Source organism: Colossoma macropomum, unplaced genomic scaffold (genome assembly GCF_904425465.1).
Source record: "Colossoma macropomum unplaced genomic scaffold, Colossoma_macropomum, whole genome shotgun sequence".
NCBI lineage: Eukaryota > Metazoa > Chordata > Actinopteri > Characiformes > Serrasalmidae > Colossoma > Colossoma macropomum.
This window is the reverse complement of record NW_023494807.1, coordinates 1,599,142-1,620,528: the sequence shown is the minus strand read 5'-3', so window position 1 is coordinate 1,620,528 and position 21,387 is coordinate 1,599,142. Positions and strand designations below refer to the sequence as shown.

The window sequence follows — 21,387 nt, the reverse complement described above, 5'->3', positions numbered from 1 at the left end:
TTTTATTAAGTGTTTGATTTGCACATTAAATTTTATGTATTTCAGTGTGCATGTTTAACCATTTCCAAACCTCTTCTCAAGAAAGTTCAGATTTATTTGGAGTTATTATCTTTCTTTTTGCTGAAACGGGAGCGCTTTTATTTAACAAACACATCCAGGAGAAATCTGGAACCAAACTTTGTTCTAACCAGCTTACAGGACGTCAACTTCTGTGAAATACTAGAAATCCTGCATTACTGCATAATTGTTTGTTTACATTTATTCCAGTGATTGCTTAGGTGCCTAAAACGTCCGGTAATGTCAGACGTTTTCTTCACAACACTTACTGTTGTTGCTGTCGGGACAAAACCGTATCTCCATTTTTTTTCTTTTCTTTTTGACATAAATCGAAAAGGCCACTTGCCCTTGATGAATTTCATGCTGAACAGAAATGGTCCAAAAATACCTTTTTTCTTTCCTCCAAAATACCTTTTTGGAGATTTAAGGTTTTGTTCTGGCAGCAGTGATACGTGTGTTGCCGTTTATGAACAGATTGCATGACTGATCAAGGTTAGTCTGTGTTTAGTGGTTCACACAAGCAATTGGACTACGCTATAGGCTGCAGTGCCCTCTAGTGGTTGAGATTCTGGGGTCAAAGGCATTTGTAGGTTCAGGCAGTGCCTGGGAATAGGATTTCTGAAAACGTCATTGTATTTCATTTAAAATAATTAGACATTTTCACTATTAGTCTTGAATCAAAGGTGAAGTTCCCTTTTTATTGCTTTTATGCTTTGATTACTTATTTTGTTTTTGTGTGTATGCCTCCAATACATCTTTATTGTTAAATACAGGAAAACAACAAGCATGACAACATAAAGACTTATTATACCTTGGGTATGTTTATATCACTTGCACCAGTTGGTCATATGCCACCATAACTGTGTTGTTATAAACATATCCTGTACATTATTTTACACACTCATATTGCATTGGTATTTGTATTGTTTTGTCAGTTAATCTGTGCATCTTTTCTACTGAAACAAATTTTATTTGGCCACTGAAGTTGTTCTGATTCTAGTATTTCTTTTCTAAGGTGCCGTCCGTCCCTCGGCAGTCTGGGAACCAGCGTTTCCCTCCAAATCAAAACCTGCTGCTGTCTCTACCAGAACCTCTGCCTGTTCTCCACCCAAAACCACAGAATAGCCAGTCGTGTGCAAGCTCAGTACAAGCCACGCCTCCTGCCTGCCTACATTCTCTGAGCAGTGAATCACAAAGCAGCCCTCACAGCCGAGTCGCCCCGCTATGCTGTGCTGTCATCAGACCCAGAATGGTCAGGAATTTCATTTGACCATGAAAACTTTTTTTCTGTGTTTTGTTGTGGCGATGTGTCTTCACTCTGTTTAGTATTTAGTAATTTAATGAAACAGGGATGTTGGAACATTGCTGTAAGTATTTGATTGCATTCAACTCCAACTCCCACTGCTCCACAGCCCAATTCCAGTGTGGCCCAAGATCAGTTACAGATCCGTTTAGTGGCCATGAAATTTCATGAATTCATGTGTTTTTTTTATTTTTTTATTATTTTTTTATAATAATGTTGTTATTATTATTCAGTGGTACCACGGCAGCAGCGCCAAATCGGAAGTTAGTGGCGGTAAACGGTGCAAAAGCATCTCACCCTTTTTTACCTTCATCTCACTCTCATAATGGTCGACTGAGAGCTGTTCTGCTGGTTATTTTGTTGTTGTTAAGGCCATGACGCTGGTTAGGATCTGCACATTTAGGGAGTTTATGGACTTTAGTTCATTCACATTACTGACAGGTTTGAGTCCCACACCTACACAAATGTGAACCATCATGTTAGAAAGATTGGATTTGAGCAATAAATAGATAAAAACTGAGCAGTAAGGCTTGTAAATTGAACATTGAACAGCCTGCGAAGATTGTACAGCTGCACAGATAAACAACTCTGTCAGCAGTGGCTGCACCCTGACACTGAACAGCAGCTGAATTCATTCATTTGAAGGGGACTTGATTCAGTGCATGTACACTAATTTGTGTGTGTGTGTGTGTATATATATATATATATATATATATATATATATATATATATATATATAAAATAAAATAATAGCTCTCAATGTCTGTGTGTTAAAAAAATAAAATGTAAAATTTTTTCTTTTCTTTCTGCTCTGTCTCTTTCTAGCAGGTCCAGATTTCTCTTAACTGCAGCCGAGCCCTGAAGAATCCTCCAGTTTTGGCCCATAACAGCTCCTTCATTAACGCAGCCCGTCCCACGCCTACTCCTGCCGCGCAGGTCCGGCCTGTTGCCAGGGCCGTTGCCACGGGGATGCCCGGCGCCGCTAGGCAGCAGGCGAGTGCCAGGGCTGGAGCGTGTGCCAGGACTATGCCAGAGCGAGTGCTGGCGGGGAAGAGTCGAGGTCAAGAGGTCAAGGAGGAGCCCCAATCTCCTCTGAGTTTACTCTCCAAGAAAGAGAGCGAGAGAGCAGAGAGGGAGGAGGTGAGTTAGAGAGAAAGAGAGCGGAGGAAGAGGAGAGGGAGGAGGTGAGTTAGAGAGAGAGAGAGAGAGAGCAGGAGAGAGAAGTCTTCCACTTGAGACTTGAGTACCCTATAATTTGCTTTAAATGGTGCAGAGGGACCAGTGGTTTAAAAGTGAGAACTTGACACCTGGCAGATACCTGAATATCTCTCTCACTCGCTCTCTCTCACTCTCACGCTCACTCTCTCCCTCCCTTCCTTGGTCTGTCTCTCTCACTCTCAGTCTTTCTCGCTCTCTGCTCTCTGTGGATTGCTGCCTTTTTTTCCTTTAGCTCAGTCTGCCACTCTCTTGCTCTAAAGCAGACTCTCTTTTGTTTCTTTCTCTTTTCATCTCTCCCTTTTGCTCTCTCTTCCTCCTTCCTCTTCCTCCTCCCTCACCTTCTGTCTCTCTCTGAACTGATAGCATTAATAGAGCCTTTTACTCCTCTTTCGCGCTCTCTCTCTCTCTCTCTCACACTCTCTCACACAAACATACACACACTTTATTTCTCTCTCTCTCTCTCTCTCTCTCTCTCTCACTCTCTCACACATACATACACACACTTTATCTCTCTCTCTCTCTCTCTCTCTCTCTCACTCTCTCACACAAACATACACACACTTTATTTCTCTCTCTCTCTCTCTCTCTCTCACTCTGTCACATACATACACACTTTATTTCTCTCTCTCTCTCTCTCACTCTCTCACACAAACATACACACACTTTATTTCTCTCTCTCTCTCTCTCACTCTCTCACACATACATACACACACTTTATTTCTCTCTCTCTCTCTCTCTCTCTCTCTCTCTCTCACTCTCCACACATACATACACACACTTTATTTCTCTCTCTCTCTCTCTCTCTCTCTCTCTCTCTCTCTCTCTCTCTCTCTCTCTCTCTCTCTCTCTTTCTCTCTTTCTCTCTCAGCTCAAGGTCAGGGCAACTCACTGAAAGCTGTTCATTACACCCAATTATTAGCCTGGACAATGCAGCCCCTGCTGGATCAATAGCTGCTGTCAAAGCTCTTTCAGATGCTCGAGCTGCAAATCAATCAAGCACTATCTGCACTTTCTCCTTTAGTTATGCCCAAATATCAGTGCCAGCCTTTCTCTGAAGTACCAGCAGATCTCAGCATGGATGGTTTTCTCCTAATGAAGATTCATTTATTTAAGCAGTTTTGCCGTCAGTAAGACCTACAGTATGTCAGTGTTTCCCAACACAGGTCCTGGAGTCCCCTCTGCCTCTGCCTTTTATCTGCCTTCACAAAGATAATCCAACAAATCAGCTCTTTAAAAATTTTTACTCATTTTTTGTGTCACAAATTGTCCAGTAACGTGATATTTATTTCATAATGTCCACCTCAGTTGGGAACCATTTCAAATAAACTGAGAACATCTCAATGCGCTGCTTTAAATGGACTCATCTGCGCTTTATCCAGGAATGCATAGATAAGCCATAAGCTAGACCTACGTTACATGATTTTTAGCCTGATTTGTACTTGCCATCAAATTTTCACAATCTGAAGCGATTTTCCAGGTTGGAAGTGATTGATGGCGGGATAGTCTGACTGTGTGAGAGTGGAAACAAGTCAGCGTTAGCCTTCCGGTCAAGCTTGAAAAAATGGGAGGCCCTCCAGTATTTTTAGATGTTTGATTTTTACAGCTCAAACATTCATGAATCCTGTAGTGAGATGGTCAGTGATGTAACAGAACGAGTGATTCAAGTAACAGCCAACGAGAGAGCTAGGAGAGAGAAAAGAGGTGAAGATGCGTGCATGCACTCCGCCAAATGGGACAGCGGAACACGGAGACAGAGGAGCTGCTTGTTGAGTTCGTGCAAATAATCGTTTTCTTTACAGTTTCAAGTCAGCAGCCGGATCGTAGTAAACGTTTTCTCCAGCTCTGACTGTTATATCTGCATTTCAACCACATATTCATGCATGTTTGCTACTCTTCTTATGCGTGCATAAAAGCACAAGCAGGTTCAGTCCAGGTTAGCTTTCTTTGTATCATGATATCTGGGGATATCTGAGATTTTGGGTGCTTTTTTGTAGTCGAAACTCGTTCTGTGTGTTGTGCCCTCTTTTTTTGGGTCCTCTTTCTCCGGACTGAGGCCACCTTTCACCTTTCACTCGGTTTCACAATGATGGAAAAACCCGGTTTAAAGTCCTGGAAAAAAACGCCACTGGAAATGGGCATAACAAGGTATCTCATGTCACAGCGTCCTTCTCAAGGAACTTGCAAGCCTCACAGAGACACAAGCCTAAAGAACTTATCTTAAAATTTCTTTAGGAAAAATATTCAAGATTTAAGAGATGCAAATTTGACTACAGGAGATAATCTCTATCCCTTCAGGACACTCTAACGATAAACAACGTTCTTTCCTGCCTTTTTCTTTCAAAAGAAAACTGGCTAATTAAATGAAGCTAAAAAATTGCCCATCAGCCAGCTTGGATCAATAATAATCCATGACCTTTATAAAGTATTGCAATTGTAATGTGCAGTGTGTTTCTCTCTGCCAGCGTCGGGCTGATGAGGATGAGAAAGACTCTCTCCGCCAGAGCGAGGCCGGTGAGGACGATGATGGTGATGGTGTTTCTGCCTGGTACAGGCTGCAGTTGGAGAAGCAGAAGCAACTCAGGGAAAAGCTTATGAGTCACAAGGAGAAGAGGAGGCACCTCCAAGCCCAGTACCAGAGGAGACAAAAGCAGGGCAAGCTCCATGAAGTTCACCTTATGGGAAAAATCCTTGATGGAGCACCCCAGCGGTGTCCTCAGCCATCACAGGTCAGCAAACGGGCTCAGAGCACCCGGAAACCCACACAGAAAACCAGGCCCTCAACCTCAAATCTACCCCAGCGTGACTCAGAGAGTCGCCCAAACCTCCAGCTGTGCCAGCAACAGCAGCATGGGTCTGCATTACTGCCACCACTCAAACCTCCATCTAAACCTGCCTACCCTCAGACACATTTAGCACAGTGCTCTGCTGCTGCTGCCCCAGTGAGGCGGGCTGTGCTGTGGCATAGGCAGAGTTTTCATGGACAGAGGTTTTTGGGGCATGACGATGCATCTGGAGGGTCTTCAGGAGAGCTGGGAGAATGGCATGGGAGGACGAGGAAGATGAAGAGGTTGGCGAAGGAGCTGCCGTCCAAATTGAAAGTCGTTAAGCACGTCAGAATGGAGGTAACCAGCCCTGTCTCTCTCTCTGTCTCTCTATCTCTCGCTCTCTCGCTCGCTCTCTCTCTTTGAATTCAGATTCAAATGGATTTACAGCCATTAATTGTAATGAACAACTGTTCCCAATTTGGTGAATGGAATACCCCTAACTGGGGAATCTCACTGAAATTTCTGCATAATTCTGTTGTTAAGAGATAAACAGAGTTATTCAGAGAGGTTTGACATGAAGGGCTCAGAGAATCTTACCGACTCAGAATTGTCATTACGAGAAATGGTTATTCATGTACTGCCGGATGCCTGAGACATTGATTTTTAACATAAATATAACATATGGTTTTGACCTGAAACGTATTTTTCAAAAATTATGCTGGGTAGATGCATGCAGTAGGTTGAATGTCAAAATATTACCCAAAAAAACTTGTTTCAGGCTTCCCACGGAGCTGCCACGTTCCGTAGTAGTAGTGGTAGTAATTTTGTAGTAATTTGTGTTTGGGCGCATTGAACAGGAATTTTTATGACTTTGGGGGGCTAAGCCTTTTCTTTTTACCCGAAGCTCACACTGTGTGAGCTGAATGAACACATGAAACACACGTTCACAGGGGTGTCCAGTCTTACCTGCAAAGGGCTGGTGTGGCTGCAGGTTTTCAATCCAACAAAGCAGGAGCATAAATAGTCTGTTGTCAGTCAACTAGTTGCATGAAAGTTTCACTGTGCAAGGCCAGCCTAACAGATTAGACAAGTGGAATCAGGTGTGTTCCCACTAGTTTGGCATGAAAGCCTGCAGCCACACCAGCCCTCGCAGATAAGATCGAACACTCCTACACGACCACATTTCCAGTACTGTTTATTAGCCAAAGTCGCAATTTAAAAAACATTGATTGCTCTTTAATGGGTCAAACTGGCAACAGCATTCAAATACAGCACAAGTGCACCTAACCTGGCTTGCATTGTTTAAGTCTTAAAATAACTTGAATCGGCCAAAATTTAAATAATGAAATGGCCAGTTGACGATTGTAAGATCTTTGCCCATTCTGATCATGCTTCCTTAGTTTGTGTTTGTTGTGACTTGACAGAAACAGATATTCGTTTAGGTTTTATTTGTATTTATTTAATTTTGTTTAAGTATTCATTTTATAGGCAACTTAGTCATGTAAAAATTCTGTTACCATTGTCGGTTTTGTTTACCGTAGCATTTATATTATAGCATTATTATTTAAGTATAAATCTTTTTCATTTCTTCACTCCAAATAATATTAGTGGGGGTTTGAATGTCACTTGGGGCCCTGATATGCTCAGAAACTGCCCTGCAGCTCAGCCGTGATCACTTCAAAGTAGAGGGTGACCCCTAGAGTCCACCAGTCCACCACCACCTCTCTTTATTCTCCAAAACATAGACCATAGAACATGCTGAAGTTTGAATGTGGCAGTGTTGCGATTGTTTTGTTCTGTAATGGAATCTTATGAAAACTAGTTAGCGTTGCGCCAACAGTCATGTTTTTGCCTCAAACCATATAGTTTTAAAAAGTCATTTCAAATGTGTGATGATTTAGGTGTGAAGTTTTTTGTCACATTAGCCTTGTAGCAAAACTAAAGACACCGAACATGACTTGGCTGATTGACTTCATTTGCTTTAAGGAGTAAACTGCGTAAATTAGATTTTTGGCTGAACTATTGCTTTAAGCTCTTTCCGCCTCTGTTTTCTCGCCCTCTTCTGGGACAGGGCTTTGTGTAGCGATGAAGATAACACAGTGTCAGTCTTAATAGAGGTGGAGGGGTGTTTTTTTATTTTTTTATACAGAGAAAGCTCCACAGACAGCAGGATCGATGTGTCTGCCTCTGCGAGTCTGTGAAAGCAGGATCAGAGCAGTGCTGCCCCGGGACGTTGTTTCTCCATCATTCTGCGCCGCTCTAACAATGTTATCTCTCTCTCTTTCTTTCCTCTATCGCGGATCTTTCAGGTGTTCTGTAATGGACGTCAACCCCCAAAGACATGCAATTAATCTTTAAAGTGTGTGTATGTGTGTACGTGTCTGTAGGAGCATGTGTGTGTGTGTGTGTGTCAGTGTGTCAGTAATACCTGCGAATAAAGAGTTGCCAGTTAGGCGGATTTGGCTTGAAGAGCTTAGCTGCAGATAAGGAAAATTAATTATTTTTGCGTCAGGAATGATGGCGCTCTCACTAATGGAGGACACAAAGCAGTGAGTGAAGGTGGATGGGGAATTAGTGGAGTGTTGTCACTCCAGGATAAAGCTCCACGGCCTGTGACTGCTGTAATGTATAGGGCTGTGACGATGTAACTCTCAGTACCGATTCCGATACCTCGACTCTGGTACCAATTCGATATTTGCTTCCTTTTTGATTTAAAATCTGTATACCACACATAACATGCTATTACAATTGATGAGTTAAAAGTTGAAGCATAAAATATTAAATATGCCATCACTGTGGCACAGGCCACATTTTATATATATATATATATATATATATATTTATATATATTTTTTTTTTTACTCAAATATGTTAAATTCAGCAAGTGAAAAGGATGTGTTAACTTATTGTCTATTGGAAAATGAACAAAACATGTCATTTGGCCAGTGGTGCCCAAACCCTTGCATATGATTGTATACATACATCATCTAAACCGCTTATCCTACTGGGTCGCGGTGGGGTGCTGGAGCCTATCCCAGCTGTCATTGGGCGGAAGGCAGGATACACCCTGGACAGGTCGCCAGTCCATCGCAGGGCAGACAGACAGACATACACAGTCACACCTAGGGGCAATTTTAGCATGTCCAATCAGCCTGACTGCATGTCTTTGGACTGTGGGAGGAAACCGGAGTACCCGGAGGAAACCCACGCAGACACGGGGAGAACATGCAAACTCCACACAGAAATGACCCCGGTCGCCCGGCCAGGAATCGAACCCAGGCCATTCTTGCTGTGAGGCGACAGCGCTACCCACTGCGCCACCGTGCTGCCCTATATGATTGTATATTTATGTATATTTATTAATTTCTTTACTTTAATTTTAAAGTAAAGAAATTAATCATTTAAATTAATAAGTTAATAATTTAATAATTAAATTAATAAGTTAATTTTAAACAAAGCTCACTGAACATATATCTAGTATTCAACCTGTATATCTCTAGACAAAGTCTAGCTGATCACTGTAGACATATTAACTATAAATCTGGCAGTTTTTCTTTTTTAGCCTACATTAAATTGCGAAAAATTTGAAAGTGTAAAGTTTTTGCTGGTGTGACACACAGCAGGATTGGAAAAGCTCTCCTGCACGGGCTTTTTTTCCTGTGCATTGTTGAACACTTTAAGAGGGACTTTAATTTAGCTTTGTAGAGATACACATGGTGCATTTCACATTTGCAAAGAAACATTTTCATCTCCATAAACAAACAGGTTTGCCTCTGATGTGATTATTCATGATAATTAGTGGTATATAGAACATTCGGTGTCTAAGAAGCAGTACCGATAGTGGATCAGTCCCGTCTGGCCGACACTAGATCTGTTTAAAAAGGTCACTATCGGTACCGTTACTAGTATGAAGAGCAGTTGGATCATTACCTTCCACAGCCTGAGATGAAGCTAGATAACAGACACTATTTGCACAAAAGTATTGGGACACCTGCACGTGGCTCACCCAGCCATGCCTTTATGGAGCTGCTTTGTGCACTGGGACTGGGTCATGCTGGAACTGAAAAGGGCCTTCCACAAACTGATCCCACGAAGTTGGAAGCGAACAATTGTCCAAGATATCTTGGTCTGCTGAAGCATTAAGATTTTCCCTTCAGTGGAGCTTACCTTTATGTGGTCTGACACTTCGTGGTTGCGTTGCTGTGGTTTTTAAACGCTTCCACTTTTCAGTAATACCACTCACAGTTGATCGTGGAACATCTAGGAGGAAGGAATTTCGCGAACTGACTTGATGCAACGCTGGCATCTTATTACAGCACCACACTCTAATTCAGTGAGCTCTTTAGACCCATTCTTTCACAAATGTGTGTAAAGGCAGTCTGCATGGCTAGGTGCTTGATTTTGTACACCTGTGGCAATGGGACTGAACGAAACACCTGAATTCAATGATTAAGAGGTGTGTCCCAATACTTTTGTCCATATAGTGTATAGTCTATATTGCCTGTATTGTAGGGCCCAATATTCAGTTATTCGTTTGTAACATTAGTATTCGATTCTGTGTTTAGTAGGATGTACCGATATGGAAATTGTGTATCTCATATTTTTCATATGCGTATCTTCCGATGCCGATACATAAACATTTATAAAATGTAGAAATTGGGACATGATGATGATGATAATAGTAAGTTTCTTTTATACAAGGCCTTTCTGAAACCTGGGTTCACTTTGTAGTTTTAACAATAGACTTACAATAACACACATTAACTGTAGATAAAACATAAACGCGCTCTCAGGTGGTTACACAGACTGTAGTGAGGGCAGCAGCTCAGAGAAAGTTCATCAGTCTGAAGAAGATTTCTGCTGCTATGGAGTTACCTTGTTGGTGGCTGAGAGAAAAGTTTCTCAGTACGAATAAGATTTTCACTTGCTGCTACGGAGTTAGCTCGCCGCTGGCCGAGATAAAGATCCTCAATCTGACGGAGATTTTTACTTGCTGCTACCCACTGTTGGCTCACTGTGACAAAGTTCTTTATCTGAGGGAGATTTTTCAAAATTCTGTCTGAAACTGGCCCAACCTGAACTACACCATCCAGATTTGAGTCTGAAACTGACCCAAGTCCAGCAAAATTCTGTCCAAATCTGACCCAAACAGCCCAAATCACAGTACCAAAATTAAACATATTTGTCTGGTTAATCTGCAGTGTACCAACAATAATAGCAGTCATCATAAAGCAAATCAAATAAAAAAATATATGAAATATGGTCATCAAATAAGTTGTCCAAAATTAAGTATAAAAACTGCCCTAACAAATCTACTCATCCATCAATGCTTTTGAACAGAAGTTCTTCATAATTCATAAATGCAAACAGCTGCAAGTTAACAACGTAGTGTCAGCCTTTTAAAAAACCTACACACTGCAGGATTTTCTTCAGTTTAAAACACAAAAATACCCAGATATAAGATACAAGGCACAAATGTGTTCACAGTTATATTGAACCACTGAAATCGTGATCTAAAAATCTTGACATTTGTGTGGATTTATGTACAAAAACAGCTGCATTTCATTTTTACATGCTCAACAAACTTTTCCCCTATAAAAAATGGCTGTACTATTACTGTACACATCCTGCCTTCCGCCCAATGACAGCTGGGATAGGCTCCAGCACCCCACCGTGACCCAGAAGGATAAGCGGTTTAGATGATGTATATGTATGTATTACTGTACACTCTTAAAAAATGTGGTTCTTCAAGAGTTCTTTAGTACAGAAAATGGTCCTGTATAGAACCATGAACACTCAAAGAACCCTTTGCACAATAAAAGGGTTCTTTGCATCATGAAAGCGTTCTTCAGATTGATGGAGAACGTGCTTCTGTATGTCAAGCTTGTCACAATAGAAGAACCCTTTTTGGTGCTATATAGAACCCTTTTCAAGAAGGTGCTATGTAAAACAGTTTTATTTTCTAAAGAACCCTTTTCTGTTCATTTATATGTCATATATAGATGTCAGTGTACATCTGATACTTCATAACAAAATATATGATGTGTTAGAGGCCCGTTTAACTGCCCTAACAAATCTACTCATCCATCAATGCTTTTGAACAGAAGTTCTTCAGACTGAATAAACGTTCCATAACATGCTGTTCTCACACTGTGCTGTGCTGTTATAGCAGGTTTTTAGCCCTCACTTGTTTAATCCCGACACTGTTTCTTCACTTACAACGGTCTGCCAAATCAAATCCAGGCTGAGCCGCAGTGTTTTGTGGGTGATGTGATGAATTGAGATATTCATATAATCCAACAACAGTAAGTGATTTTGGGTTAAAATGATGCAGGCCAGTCTTTAACCATGTCACATTATTGATTCACCAGTTGCTTTTTAATAAGACATATTGCTGTATGTAACAGCGTAACCACAACACTCGTATTATGCACCTATTATGCAACCATAACATTACTTTTTATTTTCATTAATACTTACATGAGCTTCACTCTGTATTTACAGGAGGAAGAGGATGGTGTGAGTTTGAGGTTCCCAGCCCAGGTGAGCGAAGGCTCCAGAGTGGTCACTTTCACTCGGACCACCTTCTGCGGACCCCACGCGCTCAGACAGGTGTGTCCAAACCTGTGGAGAGGGACTGCCTCCAAAAAGCGCCACGACAAGGTGCGTCTTTTTGGGATTACTTAACAAGTCAGCACAATTTGAGGCAAGCGTGTTGGGTATGTGGTTGACACAGTACCTAATGACTGTACAGTTGTGTGCAAAAGTTTGCGCGCCCCAGTCAAATGATGTTTCGTCATTTCTAAGTGGAAATAAGTTAACACATCTACAGAGCACACGCTTTGGTTGATCCGCTACATTTGCGCTAAGGGAAAAATTGTGTATTTGTCGTTATTACGGCTAAACTGTCGCTTTAAAGCAGGCTCGTATGTACTGCAGCATTCTGTCTGTATTGAAACATCAGCAGACGGCAGAAGGGCAAACTAAATTGGTGGAGTCTGCGTGGGCCCGCCGCTCGCCGCGGGTCGCTGTTCAGGGGCACGCCGGAGCCGGACCGGGCCAGATGGGCAGTGCCCGAGCCGTGCCAACGCAGACAGACGAGCAGGCGAGCGGGTGGTGTGTGTGCATGTGTGCCAGGTTGCTGTCCCTGTGTCAGTTGAAGGGCTTTTCTTTGTCAGCCGCTGGGGTCCGTCTGAAAAAGCTGCTGATGTTCGCTCAGGTAGAAGTCTTACTCTCCTGCCCCATCACTGCTCACTCTAGCAACAGCCTTTGTGTTGCGGCCCAGTAGGGTGTAGTGATGGACAACATTAACAATTTTATTTATAGTTTTTATGCCATAATATTGTACACTTTCAGTACAAAGGTAAAAAAAAAAAATATTTTGGATTTTTTTTAGATATGAAGTAGCTCATGAGATTAACTCGCTCATATTTAGAAGGCTGAAGATTATCCACAAGGGGGAGCTATTAGCGCTCCAGTATTTTTTCTTTATAAGAGAGGTCCTTCACGTCAAAGGCACTGTCAGTTTGCCAGAATGATACTGCATCGCTTGGTGGAAACATAATTATCTCCAGCAAATATTTTTAAATATATATGCACACAAAGAACATTATTTCAGCATGCAAGTGTAAATAAACAAACAAATGCAAATAAATGTAGTGTCTCTACATTTCCACAGTATTTGGGGTAAAGAAAAGCTTTGACCAGTATAATGGCTAACACTGAACCCTGCTAAATAGCATAATGTCATGGTGGATGTCTTATGCTGTCATATCTTTAGAATCACTGAGGTATTTTTAGTATTTGCAACCAAGGTGACGTCCCATTCACAAAAAATGAGTGCAACACATTCTCATGGCTCTGCACTCTGATTTAAAAGTAAAGCCAGATTATGTATCATTATTATTATAAACATGCTCATAATTCCCAGATCACCCCTAAATCGTTGAACAAACAGTTAAATTCTTCATAATTCATAAATGCAAACAGCTGCAAATTAACAACGTGGTGTCAGCCTTTTAAAAAACCTACACACTGCAGGGTTTTCTTCAGTTTACAACGCAAAAATACCCAGATATAAGATACAAGGCACAAATGTGTTCACAGTTATATTGAATCACTGAAATCGTGATCTAAAAATCTTGACATTTGTGTGGATTTATGTACAAAAACAGCTGCATTTCATTTTTACATGCTCAACATCCTTTTCCCCTATAAAAAATTGGCTGTACTATTACTGTACACATCCTGCCTTCCGCCCAATGACAGCTGGGATAGGCTCCAGCACCCCACCTCGACCCAGAAGGATAAGCGGTTTAGATGATGTATATGTATGTATTACTGTACACTCTTAAAAAATGTGGTTCTTCAAGAGTTCTTTAGTACAGAAAATGGTCCTGTATAGAACCATGAACACTCAAAGAACCCTTTGCACAATAAAAGGGTTCTTTGCATCATGAAAGCGTTCTTCAGATTGATGGAGAACGTGCTTCTGTATGTCAAGCTTGTCACAATAGAAGAACCCTTTTTGGTGCTATATAGAACCCTTTTCAAGAAGGTGCTATGTAAAACAGTTTTATTTTCTAAAGAACCCTTGAAGAACCATCGTTTTTGAAGTGTGTACCTTTTCTGTTCATTTATATGTCATATATAGATGTCAGTGTACATCTGGTACTTCATAACAAAATATATGTTATGTTAGAGGCCCGTTTAAAAAAAAATAATAATAAAAAACAAAAGGAAGAGAAATCCTCCAGGTCAGCGTACCCTCTCCTCCCCGAACCCCTGCCACTTTTTGCCCACCTCCTACCTGTCCCGAATGCTGTTTTTAGAGATCACATGCTGCTGCCTGGTTTAATGTAGCTGCCTGCTCCCCCTGTCTGGGTGCTTGATGTGTGTTTCTGAAGGTTGTCATGGTTGAGTTATGATGGGCTGTCATGTCTAGCAGCGCTGCAGCGATTCCTCCTGCTAACGTTTCTGTACAGACAGCCAGGCTTCATGGCATGCCCTCCAGCCATGCCTGCATGGCAGCTGTCTGGGCTTCTGTGCTTTCGCCGGTGATGTCTTGTTTTTTTCTCTGTCACGCAAGTGGGTTCGGGGTTAGCTGGCCACCATGTTTGTCTTACTTGCTTATATTTATTGCTGAACTGCTGATCTGATGAATTACTCCCTTTATAAAATCATTTTACATTTATTAGCTGAGTGATTGTGTTGCTGTGTTGCATCTGCAGAAGCCCACTTATGAGCCAGCTTGACTTGTGTTTTTTATGATGGTCCACTAGAGGGCAGTGTTGGTCATTTGTCAGTGGTGATGAAGACACGTTTTTGCCAGACAGCAATTCAGTCAGCATGTTTAGCACAACCCATTATTACTCAGTATTAATTATAATTTTTCTTAGAATTTAATTTTTTTCTTGGCAGAATAAAAAAGACCAATATAAAGACCATAGACTATAGAAGTATCACTGCAGCTCACGCTGTTCTGTATTTTTCTATTGGCATATTGTTCATAGCAAGCAGAAAAATAATATAGACTCAAAGTGTAAAAGCTGCACACTCACATTTTGCGTGCGCATGTTGTGACAAAAGATTGCTGATTTATATAAGATCAAAACACTGACGTTGCAGATATTACAAGCCGTCATTTTCCGCTTTATAAAGCTTCCACATTGCCTATAGCTAATCTATCGCATATCAGATCCCTAATATTTACTAGAGCACAATTTTATTGTAGAGCTGCACAATTGCTTATATTGTTGCATATTGTAATTGCTGCACACGTTGCATTATGTGTAAAACATTTATTGGTGTCCAAAAGTCTGAGACCACTCGTGGAAATGCTTGTATTTGGCATTCTTTTGTAATTTAATACAAATTTATTTCTTTACAAATTATCATTATCAGCATAAAATATGAGCCAGAAGTAAAACCTGTAAAATATTTACATGAATTTCAGAATTTGTTCTGCTTTTATTCCTGTGATGGTGTGACCTCGTGGACAAGTTTATACCAAAGCCTCTGATGAGTAGATCAAATCCTCCTGAGAGTCGTCTGAACAGAACTTCACTGGTAGAGATGAGTCAAAGAAAACAGGACCTTTTTATTAAAGGCCTTTATTACGATTGGTCACAGCTCACAATACAAGAATGAATAAACATTGGTTGATTTAGAGGGCTCATTTGCATATTTCAGCCTTGCACCAATATCACAATAACAATCATCAAACGATGTATTGTGCCCGAGAATTCACCTTCAGTATTGCTTCGGTGAGTTTTAAGAGAGAGTATGATAAAAGTCCAGGATCTAGAAACATTCCTGGAAGTGTTTCCCGTTTATGGGTTAGTTGTTACGGCCTGTAGTTGCCACGGTAGCATACAGTAACCGAGCAGCCCATCAGACAGATTGTTAAAGCAATGGGCCATTACACGCAACATTGCGTCTCAGTGGTCTCTAATGAGCGTGCAGATTTACGATGCTGTGACAGTTCCACAAACTCTGCACACACTGACAAACTGCAGCTCCAGCAGCACCACTTAACCGCACTGAGAACACAAACAGGACCCTCCACGTCTGCTCTCCCAGGGTTTTTTCCACAATGAAAGCCACACATGTTCCAACTTTGACTTGAAGTGATGACTGGTCTCCACTGCAGGTGAACTGTCAGTGATGATCGAGGTGCATGATCCAAATTGCCCAATATTTGCTTGTATTTGGTCTTTTTTATTTTGGTCGATCTGCGTTATGATTTTTTTTTATTATTATTTTATGTGTCTACCCGCCAGCCTATGTTTCAGCCAGCATGTTTTGCCAGAAAGTGTTAGCTTTGGTAAAAAAGGAAATAAACAGTATTTTTTTGAGGGCAAAACAAAATTTAACTAATAAACTTGAAACCAAAACAGTCAAATTTTGCTGTAAATATCAGAATTAACCATAACATTTCACGATCTGTGCCCTACCATTAAACAACTCACACTGTGGTGCACATTGTGAGTGATATGATTCCCCACAATATTCAACTGCAATTTTTTTGATTGCCCTTTTTTATTATTAACCTTTACTAGCTTGAGGCTTGACCCCTTAATGTAGTGAGCCAGACTGCCAGTAAGTTGTGGTTGCAATGGCACAAAACATGGAGGTTCGGTTCCCTCTGATTGGTCTAGCTTATGTAGACAGTTCTCAAATTTGACGTTATTTGGTTAAATTTTTTTTAAAGCTTAGGACAGCGTTTTTTGATGATGTGGGCTATAATTTTTTAAAAAGATTTCAGCTCTTGCAATTTGAAAATTGCACTCCTAGATTGCAGTTTTGATATAAAAACAATTCATCTTTCAGCCCCTTTTTATAAGAACTCCAGCATCTTCTTGGTTTCATTTGCACTTGCATGATGCTTTTCTGGACTCCAGTTTTGGAAACTCTTGTTTTTTCTTCTTTGGACTTTCCTCTTCGCTATTCGAGTGGATTATCTTACATATAATCATGTCAGGAAAGTGGGTAATGACTAATAAAGTCTCTTTTAAAAGGTGGGTGGCACTTCATTTGTGCTTTGCTTTGTAATTGTCTCTTTTGTCTGCAGCAGAATCCTGTTGTCCACCGAACTTGGCCAGTCAACCTTGCACTGTAGCTTCATGCTAAATGTGCATGTCACCTCATATGTGTCTTTCATTTAAACAAATACCCTCCGGCTAATGTGCATCATGCTAATGGATTGCTGTTCAGTTGTATTTATCGGTAGCAACGTGCTTCTTTGAGTGAACTATTCCGTAGAGTGAAATCTTGAATATCGGTCAATGTCGATGTGACATTTTTTTCTTTAAAAAAGCTTTAAAATGAGCTGTTTTAACTGAAACACCTAAGATGAGCATCTGGAAACAGGCTTTCATGTCCAAACTGTACAGCTCCAGAGGAAAAACTGCACAGCTGACATCACATCACATTATGTGACTGAGTACTATTTCAGGACAGATTTGTTACAGGATTGAATGACATTCATTCTTTCTTTTCCTTCCAATATCAAATCCTTTTCTGCTGGTAGCAGCTCTAACGCTGAAATGCAAGGCATTGGATCTCTGCCATCTTTACTGCTGCTTTAAGCCAGAAACATACTCAACTCAAGAACACAAATGGCGACGGCTGGCCAGCACATTGCAAATGCACTGTGGTGCTGTACAGACTTGTGCTACATTTCCTCTCGCAGTTTTTCTTGCCACATTCTGCTCCGCTAGATCTCTTCTTCCCTGCTGCTGGTAGACATTTCTGTATCATTATGGAAGTGAGGGAACTGTATTGAACATATCTGGGGCAGTAAACACTGATACACTGTTTCCTGTTGCACAGAGGCTTACAGTGAGACTAAGGCTAAACTACAGACGTGCTTTTTATGCTTTGTCAGATTTAGAATACATCAGTCGTCCACACAAGCAAGACAATTAGCTCGTTCAGTCTCACTACCGATCTCAATCTGACCTCAGCTGGTAACCTTCAGATCATCCCTGTCAGTGGTACTGTATAAAACCAGATGTTTTCATTATCATGTAAAACTGTCATGGGTTCCAAGAGAGCGTCATCACCCTTTCGGAGGAAGTTGTGTTTGCCGTTCCTGACCAAGATTCCACTTTTACCTGATTTGGCTAAACACAATGTGGCAGCCACACTCATTTGCATGAGCAAGTCAGATTTCATAGCACCGCAACTCACCATGCACACCATGGACACATCGTTACCCAGGCCCAAATCATCTCATGGGTTGTATGGGCACTTGGCGCAAGGGTCCTAGCCACTAGAGGGCCCCCACATGCAGTTATGACAAAATCTAAACATCAAAATCTAAACATCTTTTGACAGTTGTATCGCAACCAAAAAAAGTAACTTTCTAAGCCTAGTCGTTGTGTCACAGCCGACCACGATCCTGACGCTCTCTACGTTTTTCCTAAAGTTCTTCGCTTTCTCTTCCAATCACTGCTTGGCAACCATGCTTTCACTGTCTGCCGTCCTCTGGCATGCTTTCTTTTAGCAGTAAGCCAGCCTGTGAATGTACTTCGAATGCGAAGCAGCACATTTTCATAATATGTACCAGTGGCATCTGTAAAACCGAGACCTGATGTGCCGATAAAATAGAGAATACTGGTTTCAAAAGCCAAACACAAATTGAAAACGTCAGTCATTGTTAAAGAAAAAAATCTGTCGTTGTCAGCAGTGATCTGCCAGACATAAATTGAGAACGTTTTCCATGCCCGCGGTGGCAGTATGCTTTAGCTTGGGTTGCTTGACGGTTTCAGTTTGCTGGTGTTTTCTTCATCTACATCTCAGCTGTCCGATTTAAACTGATGCTTTCAAAGTAAGTGTTGCATTGATTGTTGGGTTTGTGTTAATTGTTCCTTATTAACGTGTGCCTATAACTTCGTATCGTATCGTGCCGTAGCACACAGCATGTTTGGAAAATGTATTGTTCGGCAGCTTGCAGTTGTCTTCGTGTGATGAGGCCGGGCCAACACAATAGTCTGGATGACAACAAAATAACTGACTATCATGTTTTATATTGTAACAGAAATATTAGATTCAAGAGGTTTCTTTCTAGAACACTTGGATAACCTGATTTATAGGTTTGCATACTCCAAGCCTCAGACTTTGCAGCTTGGTCAGATGGTAATGTGCCCTACATGTATGTTAGTATGCTGCCACTGGGTGCTGCCCAGCCCTCATGGAACCTGCTCTGTTATCACTAAACGTGCAGCTCATGCACTCAGTGCTGAAAGGGGTGATAGAGCACAAATCATTATTCTGACAGCCACGACTGCGCTTTATCTGTTCTATTGGAATGAAGAATTGACAATGTCTGTTCGCCTGTCTGTATTTTTAATTGTGTCCATATCTGTCTATCTGTCTGTCTGTCTGTCTGTCTGTCTATCTATCTATCTACCTGTTTGTCTGTCTGTCTGTCTATCTATCTGTCTGTCTGTCTCTACATCTGTTTATCTATCTATCGGTCTGTCTGTCTGTCTGTCTATCTATCTGTCTGCCTACATCTGTTTATCTGTCTGTCTATCTGTCTGTCTGTCTGTCTGTCTATCTATCTATCTACCTGTTTGTCTGTCTGTCTGTCTATCTATCTGTCTGTCTGTCTCTACATCTGTTTATCTATCTGTCCTGTCTGTCTGTCTGTCTATCTATCTGTCTGCCTACATCTGTTTATCTGTCTGTCTATCTGTCTGTCTGTCTGTCTATCTATCTATCTATCTATCTATCTACCTGTCTGTCTGTCTGTCTGTCTGTCTATCTATCTATCTGTCTGTCTGTCTCTACATCTGTTTATCTATCTGTCCTGTCTGTCTGTCTGTCGGTCTGTCTGTCTGTCTGTCTGTCTATCTGTCTGTCCATCTGTCTGTCTATCTATCTATCTGTCTGCCTACATCTGTTTATCTGTCTGTCTGTCTGTCTGTCTATCTGTCTGTCTGTCTCTACATCTGTTTATCTATCTATCTGTCTGTCTGTCTATCTGTTTGTCTGTCTGTCTGCCTACATCTGTTTATCTGTCTGTCTGTCTATCTATCTGTCCGTCTGTCTGTGTGTCTGTCTATCTGTTCTCCTTTATATGTTGTGTTGGAATGAAGAGGCAATAATGTGTTGTGTTTTTATGAGCGCCCCCTGCTGGAACACTCAGAATACAGTTAGCGCTTGCACTGAGTAGCTTGAAGCGTTTGTGTTTGTGTAAAGTGTTTTGTGTTTCTGGCCTAAATTGCACTTAAACTGTGAATCAAAACCACTTAAGTATTTGCACAGATTTTTTCTTTGCAGGTTTCAGCAACTATAATGAATTGATTAGGCCTGTTTTGTTATGTTGATATATATATTTATATTTATATTTATATATATATATATATTTTTTTATAGGGTCTTAGATTCTGGAGTGCAAGAAGAACCTGTCACTGGTCAGACCAGCACAAACTGCATAGAAAGGTTTGACCATTAAAAATGGCGACAGAACAACTGGACATGCCACCTTTGAAGATTCTGTCACGTCAGCCGGTGGATGCAAGTGGTGATTAAAAATATGTTCTCCTCAGGAATAGAGGTGAAAGACAGGAAGTAGGCTGTAATTGTGTTTAAAATAAAACCACAAACCCAGTGTTTGGTTTGTATCGCATTAGTCCAGAAGGTGGTGAGTTAAATCCAAAAAAAAAATGCTTTTGGTTTGCAGTTGTGCATATTTTGAAGAGACAAATAGAGTACTTAGTGCCTGCATTATGAAAATGAATGTTCATTATTTCCAGCTTTATACTCTTCCTTTATGACAGTGATTCTTGCTACATGCAGTATTTTGTTCCATTAAACTTTCAGTGTTTTGTTCTGTTATTGCACAAAAATAGCTCTCTGATGCCCCCTAGTGATTAATCTTGGCACACTTGGTTTATTTACCAGATTTCGTTCTTTATCTGAGCCTTAAGGTTTGTGCAGTAACTTTGATTACATGTGCCTTGATGCTGTTGAGGTTTTGGGGGGGAAAAAAAATCAAAGTTGATTAAAAAAACCTTTCACAATTCATTAAGCAGTGCTTTTCCTCATTGTTACTGCATGTTCTGTGTTGGAATGTGTATCTGTTGTCATGTTACCTTCCAGTTTGTCAACTTGCAGAATAAACAGAAAGAGCATAAATATCTCTGGATGTGTTTCTATGATGGATCTGCTGATCCTTTGCAAAGAAAGAAGCAGGTAAGAATTTACCATATTACTGTTGCATCTCACAGACATTACACATTTATAACCCCTTTTGTGGAAAAATAAAATTCATATTGCATAAAGTCTCATATTTAGCTGACTGGTTTTTCACTATATGTGGTCTCTGTAATGAATCAGTCTACTATACTGTATAAGTTAATAATTAATAGTAGTCTGAAATGATGTTGTCTTTCTTTTGCTCCACTGCTGTTGTTATTTCGTCTAAAACAATAGATACATTTGTATAATATTCACAATTACCTGATGATCTTGTACATTTTTATTGCTTCTCCCAGTGTCTGCATGTTATAATTCGATTCAATTAAGATTCTT

General features: G+C 40.8%; 1 protein-coding gene across 2 annotated transcripts in view; it reads left to right on the top strand.

The window, feature by feature from the left end:
- The window catches only part of rbm33b (RNA binding motif protein 33b), a 50,404-nt gene extending 29,524 nt beyond the window's left edge, over positions 1 to 20,880 (top strand). Inside the window, exons 6-10 of one of the 2 annotated variants that reach the window (XM_036556041.1) lie at positions 1,073 to 1,309; positions 2,189 to 2,500; positions 5,041 to 5,700; positions 11,848 to 12,006; positions 20,230 to 20,880. In XM_036556041.1, the coding sequence (XP_036411934.1) occupies positions 1,073 to 1,309; positions 2,189 to 2,500; positions 5,041 to 5,700; positions 11,848 to 12,006; positions 20,230 to 20,301 (1,440 nt within the window). In that variant the 3' untranslated portion in view covers positions 20,302 to 20,880. Of the gene's footprint in view, positions 1 to 1,072; positions 1,310 to 2,185; positions 2,501 to 5,040; positions 5,701 to 11,847; positions 12,007 to 20,229 lie in introns of both variants that reach the window. The other variant, XM_036556040.1, reaches the window with a different exon arrangement.
- Positions 20,881 to 21,387: the final 507 nt, after the last annotated feature.